Source organism: Sander lucioperca, chromosome 13, assembly GCF_008315115.2.
Source record: "Sander lucioperca isolate FBNREF2018 chromosome 13, SLUC_FBN_1.2, whole genome shotgun sequence".
NCBI lineage: Eukaryota > Metazoa > Chordata > Actinopteri > Perciformes > Percidae > Sander > Sander lucioperca.
In genome coordinates, this window is record NC_050185.1 from 13,635,693 (window position 1) to 13,647,255 (window position 11,563).

At 39.5% G+C, this 11,563-nt stretch overlaps 1 protein-coding gene across 16 annotated transcripts in view; it reads left to right on the forward strand.

The window, feature by feature from the left end:
• Positions 1–6,249, forward strand: part of nrxn2a (neurexin 2a) — a 120,073-nt gene extending 113,824 nt beyond the window's left edge. For 10 of the 16 annotated variants that reach the window (XM_031320037.2, XM_031320038.2, XM_031320035.2 and 7 more), the window contains 3 exons: positions 421–749; positions 2,257–2,341; positions 3,703–6,249. In XM_031320037.2, coding sequence (XP_031175897.1) covers positions 421–749; positions 2,257–2,341; positions 3,703–4,505 — 1,217 coding nt within the window. In that variant the 3' untranslated portion in view covers positions 4,506–6,249. Of the gene's footprint in view, positions 1–420; positions 750–2,256; positions 2,342–3,275; positions 3,318–3,702 lie in introns of all 16 variants that reach the window. The other 6 variants (XM_036008839.1, XM_031320041.2, XM_031320039.2 and 3 more) reach the window with 2 other exon arrangements.
• Positions 6,250–11,563: the final 5,314 nt, after the last annotated feature.

The following is an 11,563-nucleotide window of genomic DNA, read 5'->3' on the forward strand; positions in this document are numbered from 1 at the left end:
AGAATAATTAACAGTGATTCAGCAATATAACATATATACATTTCAGTCAGTTTCTACCACACCTACAGGCAGTTTGCTAACAACAGTGATAATTCAAAATGACTTCCTCTGTTCTATAAAAACACTTAGACTAAATAGGTACCTAAACATATAACCCTCCTCTGATGGTTGTAACCTGCATGTATAATGTCTAAATCTAAATCATAGACTTGCTGCTAAGTAACCTTCCCCTTTTAAAGTTAACATCTAATTGAGTTTTAAATAAATTACTAAGTATTAATGTTATATATAATCACTAAAGCCCACCTGGTTCAAATGATGTTACTGTGCAAGCTCTGCCGTATGACTTCTATATGTCTGCTCCACCATTCTCTCCCCTTTTCCACCTCTTTCTCTCTCTATGTCTCCGTCTAACTTCAGGGAGACAGTTGACCATCTTTAACAGCCAGGCAGCCATTAAAATTGGCGGTCATGACAAGAATCGGCCCTTCCAGGGTCAGATATCAGGGCTCTACTACAATGGTCTTCAGGTGCTCAAACTGGCAGCAGAAAATGATCCCAGCGTGCAGGTGGAGGGAAACCTGCGTCTTGTCGGGGACTCGCTCTCTGTGTTGACCACCGACACCACCTCTGCCACCCCGCTGGCAGTGTCTGATATGTCTACCACAATCATGGAAACCACCACCACCATGGCTACCACCACCACCCGCAGGCAGCGGTCACCCAGCTTGAGGGAGAGCATTTCAAAGGTCAGAGAGAGTATTTAAGAATAATTAAAAAAAAAAAAAACTGGATCCTAATTAATTGACAGTTGGAGGTTGATTGGTTTATAACTTAGATGAGGGTTGTTGTCACCATTTTTCCAGGAGGTAAGTGATGGGACAATTGGATAATAAATCTGATTCCTCGGTTCCTCTCTACACATGTAATGGCCCTTAACTTTGGAAAAAGGAAATCTAATTCCTTCTTTAAAACTGAAAAGTTTTTATCTAAAGTAAAATACCAAAAATCTTAAATTGGCTTATTTTTCTGATTTTAAAGTCATTCAGATTTGAACAGCGGAGTCTCAGAGGAAGATGAACTCTGTGTGTATTGTGCAGCTGTTGAATTGAACATGAACAATCATCAGAAGGAAAGTTCTTCTGTTTTTTTTAAGTTGCTGTTAAAGCTTAAAATAAAAACACACCACATACAGCAATTACCTCTTTAGAAATGCATATGATCATCACTGCACACTCAAAGGATTCTGATACAATGAAATCATTATTAAAATCTATTTTCCCTTATTGTCAAATGCGATAATTATTAGAATAAAATGCTACATAAAGCCATTAAATATTTGTGTGCATGTCATTTTACAACAGGTTTGGTCCTACATATCTGATCTTGAATTCATCACATAATTCTCTTTATTTCCAAGTGTGCTAGGATAATAATAACATAATAAAACATTAATGTTACAATATATTTTTGAACTAGCACAGCTATGATAAAAAAAGGTTTTAGTGAACACAGTTGAATTTCACACATTGAGCAGTCACAGCTTCTAGACTGGTGAACATACCAACCACTATTTCAAATGATTTGATTTTAATCCAAATGCTGCAAACCTGCCAAATTGAAAGGATTTCAGCAGTTGTACTTGGAGTCCTGACGTTTTCAAAGCCAAATCCCCTGCCTCTCCTATTAAAAATACAGAGTGCATTTTTTCATTACATTTTCTCTTGTCCAGTTTCACTAAAATTGCCTTCTCTGTATTTTCAATTTATCCAAGTAATCCATTTGTGAACCATTTATTCCCCGCTCTGCTCAGGTATTCTGAGTCCACTGTGCACACTAACATCCAATTTAGACATATTCACTGATTTAGCATATAATAATTATTTTATTTCAATATGTCTATAAAGGAATTGTAGAAAGACCTTAAAGAATTAAAGAAAACATGTAAAACATTTACCCTACTGAGAATTTACCCTCCACCAGCAGTACTTTGTTCGTTCGTAAACATATGAAGTCGGCCACAGGGGTGAAAGATAAAAAGCAGCTGCATATGGGCACATTTTGGATTTGTAGTCTTACTCGTGTTGCTCCAAGCAAAAAACATAAAAGTGGTACAGTGCTGCATATTGCAGTTTTTCCTTAAATAGGACAGCCAGCAAAAAAAAAACTAAACAAAAAAACTGAGTACAAATCTAGATAATGGGAACGTGTTGTATATTTGTTGAAAACAACAACTTTTCTTCATTTTCCTTTTAGCCGCAGAACTCTGATGATATTTTGGTGGCATCAGCCGAATGTCCAAGTGATGATGAGGACCTGGAAGAGTGTGAACCAGGAACAGGTGGGTCAGCCATGGTGAAAAAAGAAATGGGAGTACAGCTCTAATCCAACAAGAATGTAGAAAAAAACACACTGACTTCAGGCAGCCGTCGTTATTTTTTAAATTTTCTACTCTCCCTCTTCAGTTTCATGTTTCTGTAGCTGTCATTTATTCAGGGGCTTGATGAATGTTGTTAAGTTAATAAATGACTGTTAAGTCACTGTCATGACGAATGAGGTAACACAATGGTGATTAAGCCTGGTGAAAGCCCTTTCATTTGCAGTATTACAAACTGTGTGTGTGTGTGTGTGTGTGTGTGTGTGTGTGTGTGTGTGGTGACATACCTGGGACGTTCAAAAGCTGCGCCTGCAATTACCGCTTATCGCCATAGGTGTTGCCAAAGACAACGAAACAGAGATCTTTGAGATTGTAACCTAAAGTCATGTCTGTAACTTACCAAATTGGACAAAGAAAATCTTTATGAAGAGTACTCCATACATTAAGAGTGGAGCACAGTAGACAGTAGATCAGGATTGTGACAGGAACAAGCTGTGGAACTTAGGAAGGAGTCTGCCCTTATTATGGGTGCTTCAATTATTAATATGACCTTATCAAAATTGTTTGTTGTTGACTGGCCCTGCAAAGTGTGACTCAAATAATGATGATGAACCTAGCAGCCATGAAAAAAAAGCGCAGAGTGAAATGTCAATGCATGGCATATACAATATACATAGAGCTAAATATAGGGGTTTAGTTGGTGAGGAATCTTTATCTAAATAGTGAGTAAATATATACGGGACACACTGGTTGATTTCAGTAAGCCACAATATTCCATGTGTGATTCCTTCATTAAATAACCTGTCTGTGATTTCTCTTGTCATCCCTTAACCCCTGCATACAGCAGCATGGCGATTTAATTTACTGTTCTTTTGTCTTTTATATGCTCTTCATTCAGCTGCCGTCTTTCATGGGTCATCTTGTATATTTATGTCTACATGTGAGCTCTTTAATGTTCTTGCTGTATTGTACTTTGTATTACAGTATGTTTCCATAATATTACACAATCGAAATCTGCACACCCAAACATTGACTTCATATAAGAATTGAGAACAGCATACGTCATTCAAGAATGATGGTTTTGATTTGTTTTTCTCTTCATGTGCCAAATGTTGTAAATAATCTGTATTACAGAAGTTAGCATAAGTAAAAAAGTAATATGTGTGAATAATATCACTGATAAGCCAGGTAATTTTAGTTTAATTTCTCAGTAATATTCTACATAATAAACAGATTGTGCCTCTATTTTAATGAGTGCAGTCCCAAATTTAAATTTTAATCCCGTTCTAATACAGGATCCCCTACCTTTTCTGTTTCCTTTCTAGGAGGTGAATTAGTGTTGCCTATTATAACAGTGGATTCCCTTGAGTCCCCATCCATCGCCACCCGTTACCCCGTCATCCCTCCTCCCCCTACCCTCCTATCCCCACTTGAAACCACCAAAGAGTCCCTGATACTCCCTCCTCACCCTTCCTGCCCCCCGGACCAGGAGGGCTGTGGTGACCCTGTGGAGGTCTCAGCCTTTGGCTCTGGGGAGATGACGGAATCAGATGACGAGGACTTTTACAATAATAACTCCCCAATGGTCACTGACAGGACAGTCCTTCCTCCACCTCCCACCGCTGGTGAGGGTGGAGTCCAGAAACCCCGCCCCCTACCTCCTTATGTTCCCACCACCAACCCTGACCAGCTCCACATCCCCGCAGGCAAAATGAACACCCGTGACCAGGTGCTTCTGCCCCCTGCTCCTCCATCCTCCCGAAACACACCAGGACTAACTTACCCCCCCAATTTTCCCCATGTGCCCACAGCCAACCCCACAGCCTCTGATGAAAAGAGCCAACCCGGTGCCGTGGAGGTGATCAGGGAGTCCAGTAGCACCACGGGGATGGTGGTTGGTATTGTGGCTGCTGCTGCTCTCTGCATTCTTATCCTCCTCTATGCCATGTACAAGTACCGCAACCGGGACGAGGGCTCCTACCAGACAGACCAGAGCCACAATTTTGCCAACAATTCCACTGTGGAGGGCAACGGAGCAGTAGTCAAAGACAAAAGCACAGGAACGGCCTCTGTGGCCAAGGCAATCACAAAAGGCAAAAAGAACAAAGACAAAGAATATTACGTCTGAGAACGGAGAAGGAGAGAAGTGTGGACTGAAACAAGAGGATGAGAGAGGATGCTGTTGTTTTGCTCCCAGGTTTTGTCAGGTCGACCATCAGAGAAATTTCACAGGCCACAAAAAGCAATTGTATACAAAGCAAAGCTTGCTTTCAACAGTTGCATTTTTCTCAAAAGTCAAGGTTGCCCAGCTCCTAAAAGTGATAAAATCCTCATCTACAGTACAAGATCGGACTCATTCTCTGGGTCACAATATGCACCCAGTCTGCATTCACCAATTCTTTGTTAGTGTATCATTTTTTCATGTTACTCACTTTGGCTTTGTATATAGCATGGTACAGTAAAGAAAGTGCTGAGAACATCCAGACAGATTTGCCTAAATGTTTCTTTGTACTTCTTTGTAATGCTCTATCTCAAGTCTCAATGTCCTCGTTATGATATATAAGGCAGGACCAGCCAGATATTGAATTTGTATGGTAGACGAGCAGAGAGCACACCAGTAGTTCTGACTACACTTGAAATGAAAGCCCTTATATTTGGATAACACATCATCTCTGCAGCCTCCATGTTACATTATGTAGTTTTCAAACTCCCCAGTCACTCTGCCCCCGTCGACAAGAGATGGTATTACAGTATGTTGCCAGTGCAGTATCATAAATGAGGCATGATATTTAGCTCTCCTGGAAAAAAAGACAGCATTTTAAAGGGATTATTAAATCACCCACCATACTCCAGCCAGTCAACCTTATAGTATGATGGATCAGAAACATTACATATGTGAGATGTCACAGTCAGTTTTCCATGCCATTTCAAGTAGGGATAATTGTGAGCAAGTCAGTCTACACCAGTGAAGGTATTTCTCTGTAAACATTGCTTGTATGTACATATAGAGGTTAGCAGATTGAAAAAGCATTGTGTACGCAGGGGAACAGGCATAAAGAAGATTAAATGTCTGAGATGCTCTGCCCCCCTCACATATCATGACAACATTAAAACTGCTGCCGCCCCACCTTCAAAGGAATTTGGGGGAACACAGACTCACATTTGAGAATGTTTTTCTTCATGGAACAGGAGAAGCAACCTGCCTCACCAGAGGCTGGCTCACTCTTGATTTCATCCTTTCTCAAAACTGTCATGGGATCATTCAAAAAGCACACTGAAAATGTAAACATATCTTTGAGACATACAGTAGATATTCCTTGTAAAGCAGCCAAACATGTATTGTTTTTTCTATCAGTTACTAAAAGACTATTCTATGAGATGAATAATTGAAGGTTTGTGAATTGTATTGATATTTCTCTGATGTTTCGATGTATCTTGTTACCACTCCTCTTAACACGTTACATTTTAGATTGCCTTTTACTTAAATCCAGACAAAAGCACACTCCTTGCCGCAAAAATCTTTTGTTTTTGCATTATTTACGGTTCCGATTATTCAGAGAAAACTCAAGGATGGAACAAACAAATGTTTTGTTTTGTTGCATTGTGCATTTTATATGTGCTGAATCTGTTACTCAATGGATCTGATAATATAAAGCCATTTTCTCTGTTGAGTTATGTCTACATTTACTTTTTCATGCTCTGTGATTTCCTGTTATTTTTTATGAAAGTGCCATTCAACATGAGCTGCTCAGCGCTCAGAAAATATTCCATTCCTCACTCATTGCTATTGTATAGTGTTCATGTGAAATGGATCTTAATATGTGTACAGAACGTGGATAAAGATGAAAATACACTTGATTATATACTTTGTACACACCTGTGTTGTGTGTTGCTTTTTATAAATTCACAAATGATAGACAGAAAGGATATAAAAGTCAGATTTTAAAGTCAGTGGAATCCAGAGTGGACTGGAATGAATAAGGATTTTAGGTAACAATTATGGTTTGAATCAGATATGTAGCCACAGTTTTTCTAATATCAATGTAATGTACTAATCTGTCTAGCAGTGTCTGTCTAATCTGTCTTATGCTTCGGCAATTTTTTTGGATAAAAGAAACGCAATGAATTAATTATGTAATTTGACAAAGGTCACACCTTTCTAACAAGATGCGTTAACATGTTTAACATGAGGAAACTGCGTTTCACATAAATTGCAGGTCATGATGTGTTTTAAAAATGTGTCTTACACTTGAGTTTCATCATCACCTACTCTCTTCTCTCTCTCTCTCTTCCTCAATTGAGCGCTGCATACTTCTGGTGTGTTAGTGAAGCCTGGTTGTCCATTATTTATTATAAAAGGAAATGTTTTAGGTGTTTTCTCTGCACCTTACACTACCTGCTGCTGTCCAGTTCAGGTATATATTAATAAAATGATTTCAGTGAGGCTTACTTGGACACAGGAAGCTTAAAAAACTAAATATCAAGCAATCTCAATCAATTAGGGCCACTGGGGATTCACACCACACTTGTGTAACTCAGCCTGGGCTTGGAACATTTTCAACAGTGGTGTAGTTTGAAAGATGTGGGCGTATATCAGACAGAGTCTGATATACCGTCTGTTAACAAAAGACGGTATCACATTGCATTGTGGGAAGTAAAGGAGCCAGTGTTTTGGGACTAGTGCTTGACCCATATTAGGGCACTAAAAAATCAAATTTACCAAAGTTCAAATTGCTGGAGAACACCTTTAATATGTAGAGCAAATCTAGATACTGTAACGATAGTAACTCCAGATTCTATGAGTATAGACATAGCCCTCTAAGAATATCAACTGCAGAGCAGAGTGACTTACCATACCAATAATGAAGTTGACAGTATCAGTCTATAGCACATTAATCCATTTTTTCACAAGTGCTTGTTGTCTAGTATATGTTACATTAGTATCGTATGTATTCATTACAGCAGAAATTGTGTGAAATGCACAATACATCAAGGCACAATGTCTAAATTATTTAAAAGTATTGATGTAATTTGATGTAATTTTATTAGTCCTGTCTTCTGGATTGCTTTGTCTCCTGACTTGCTGATTAATTCCAGTTAAAAAAAAGTGCAGCTCTTTTGGCTAATGTGTATGCTTGTCAGCAGGAACACGTGTTGTGTTGTTCGACTACCCCCTACTGAGAGCACAAGGAACTGTAAGAGAAGAAAGGAGAGGAAGGTTAACTTGAGGTCCACATCACTGAGCACCAGAGTGATGTGATGTATGGGCTCTGGTTGCCCTCACTAATGCAGCCATCATTTATTCTGTTAGAACAGATGAGTTTTGTCACAAAAGACAATAACTTAGAGAGATTGAATTTCAAACCAGCAGGGCCACCCTTCCTATTAGCCTGTTTGTGCTGAGAGTGATAGGGAACAATCCTGTGGGCTAAGTGAGGTGTGGTGTCAGTGCAGGTCTAGTGTAGTCTGATCTGTGCTGACATTAGGTATCAAGGAGGGTGCTTGCACCCATTGCTGAGATGTCACAAGCCTAATTCAACAAAACAGCTATGACAAGAGAAGCCCAGATGGCAACCGGTATGTCACATCCACTCTGACCTACCTCTGTTTCCTTAACATCCAAGGTTTTCTTCACAATGTAAGTATTTGCCCTATAGGTAATCCTTGTTTCTGAGCTTATGTTTTACTAAACACTGCTATTTCTAAAAATATACTTTAGGTTCAAGGTTGTTACAAACTAAAATACATTGTTGGGTCTAAGTTAAAAATGTGGCAATGGTGGACTGTAACTATAAGTACATTTCCTCTAAAATTGTACTTAAGTCTGTATGTACAATGTTGAGGTACTTGTAATTTACTTGAGTATTTCTGTTTTTTTTGCTTAGATTTCACTATTTTTCCGGAGGGAATTGCGCTTTTTACTCACCTAGACATTTATTTGACCGCTATAGTTACTTTCCAGATTCAGATTGTTAAGACATATAAATCTAACTCATAAATTATGATATATTGATATAAAAAGCTATCCAGCAGTATACACATTTGAAATTAGCCCCACCTAACTGTACAAATGTAATGCTTTGATAAGTATTATCCAGTGATATTATACATCTTTTTTTGCATCATGAGTATTTTTACTATTTGTAATTTAATGTATATATTTTGATGAAAACTTGTTTACTTTTCTTATCCATCAGCAACTCCAGGTTGGATATCTCATCCTGGATGTTGACGGGTGCGCCACCTGCCCATCCTCTGAGGTCCAACCTTGGTGTAATCCTAAACTCCACCCTCTCTTTCCATACTCACATCAAATCTATCACCAAATCCGCCTTTTTTCATCTTAAAAACATTTCGAGACTCCGGCCATCACTCTCTGACTCCGTCGCAGAAACCCTTGTATGCTTCCATTACTATGAAGGTAAATATGGTGCAAAATGGGAGAGCTTGTAGAATACGATGTGAGAACTTGCAGAACAAAAAATCTGAACTTGTATGTTAAAATTTGCACTTGTAAAAATAAAATGTGCACTTGTAAAAAATATTCACACACATGTGATCTGAATTTGAAGTCATACAAAGAAAAAAAACATGAGCTTGTAAAAGAAATCTGAACTTGTAAGTTGAAATTTGCACTTGTAGAAAATGTTCACACACCTGTATTCTGAATGTGAAGTTACAGAAAAAATATTCACAAATGTGTAGATTGATATTTACATGAACACAATGACAGCTGCAAACTTATAATGCAACATTTACTTGTATACTTTTTTTTTTTTTACTCTGGTTCATTTTCCATCACAACCACAACTCAGTGATTACAACCTCTCGAATCTGTCACTGCAACTTCACATATGTGCTCTCTCGCATCACAAAGTGGTGAATCTGCGCACCTCGACTTTCACAACACTCACGATACATTTGGTGCAAAACTAATTTGTACCTGTGGACTTAGGCTGTGGAGCTCTGAGCTAACAGAACGGGAAAAGCAGGGTTTCTATCGCCAGATGAGGGACAACTCCGTCCAGCTTATTTATGTAGCATGGAAACTTGGTGGAATAGCATGCTAGCGTTAGCTAACTAGCAGCCAGCCCGCTTCTAAATAAATACCTTTTAATTGTCTAAACATTTTTAACAGTCAAACTAAAACACTGGCGGTGAGCTCCACGGCCTGCAGCCGCAGACGGACCGTCATCAGTGGGTAACAGGTGCCAAGTTTCGCAACCCTGCCGAGAATTGCATCCACTAGGGAAAATAATGATTTTATAAGGGAAAGTACTGTTTAAAAACTAGGCAAAAGTAAATCTCTTTGTCATGTTCATCAATAATGATTAGAATTTTAGAAGGTTTAGAGACATCAATGTTTCATCAGACTCTGTAGTAGCATTTCCTTGCTACCTAGATGTAATTTTCGGCAGCAATGAATTCTACAGAAATTATTGTTTCTGCCCAAGCGGGTGCAATTCTTAGCAGGGATGCACAACATCAGCAAAGCAAGCTCTGGTCATGGCCGGGGGATGGGCCGCTGCTACCGGATGTGGGGCTCTCCGTGTCCCGCTGGAGCTCCGACTGCAGGTCGAGGTCGGCAGCGAAGCTTTCTGGCAAAAGCAGTGTTGCTACGCTGGTCGATCCCCACTGATGACGGTCCGTCTGCGGCTGCAGGCCGTGGAGCTCACCGCCAGTGTTTTAGTTTGACTGTTAAAAATGTTTAGACAATTAAAAGCTATTTATTCAGAAGCGGGCTGGCTGCTAGTTAGCTAACGCTAGCATGCTATTCCACCAAGTTTCCATGCTACATAAATAAGCTGGACGGAGTTGTCCCTCATCTGGCGATAGAAACCCTGCTTTTCCCGTTCTGTTAGCTCAGAGCTCCACAGCCTAAGTCCACAGGTACAAATTAGTTTTGCACCAAATGTATCGTCAAGAGTGTTGTGAAAGTCGAGGTGCGCAGATTGGCCACTTTGTGATGCGAGAGAGCACATATGTGAAGTTGCAGTGACAGATTCGAGAGGTTGTAATCACTGAGTTGTGGTTGTGATGGAAAATGAACCAGAGTAAAAAAAAAAAGTACACGAATAAATGTTGCATTATAAGTTTGCAGCTGTCATTGTGTTCATGTAAATATCAATCTACACATTTGTGAATATTTTTTCTGTAACTTCACATTCAGAATACAGGTGTGTGAACATTTTCCACAAGTGCAAATTTCAACTTACAAGTTCAGATTTTTTTTACAAGCTCTCATGTTTTTTTTCTTTGTATGACTTCAAATTCAGATCACATGTGTGTGAATATTTTTTAAAAGTGCAAATTTTATTTTTACAAGTGCAAATTTTAACATACAAGTTCAGATTTTTTGTTCTGCAAGTTCTCACATCGTATTCTACAAGCTCTCCCATTTTGCACCATATTTACCTTCATACATTACCTCCTGTTTGGACTACTGCAATGGAGTTCTGTCTGCATGGGTCCCCAACAAAACCCTAGATAGGCTCCAGTATGTCCAAAACTCTGCCGCCAGGGTCCTCACCCACACCAAGACCTGACAGCACATCCCCCTAACCCTCATCCACCTTCACTGGCTCCCAAATAAATCCCGCATCAAATATAAAATCCTCTTTCTCACCTACAAATCCCTCCATGCCCTGGCCCCACTGTACCTCTCCGACCTCCTCCATCCATCCACCCCACCACGAAACCTGCCGTCCTTAGGCGCTGGCCTGCTCTCCATTCCCCACACCAGACTCTGTACTAGAGGATGGGCGTATCGATCCTGTGGTATCGATAGATCGATATACTCACGCTACTCATTTGGCATTGATTTCCAACAATTGGGGGTGTATGCATCACTTTCAGTTGTTTTAGATTACTTACTTAAATTACTATGTGCCGGGACACCCCTGTACCTGGCGGCGTATTGAGCTGGCCCATGTCACGTGACAGGAGACGAGCGAATGAGCGTCAACGTGCGACACAGCCGACAGCGACACAGCCAAGGGCCTGAAAATGTGTATGTTTTTGTTCATAATTTATTTCATTCATATTTATGTTATTTATTTTATTTTGTATTGACCATAATACATTTTGTATAAATGGTCTGTATTTGTCTTGTGATTTGTCTTAAATGTAATAATGGATTTACTGACAAAAATTGCCAATAAGAAATTAACGGTATCGGTATCGATA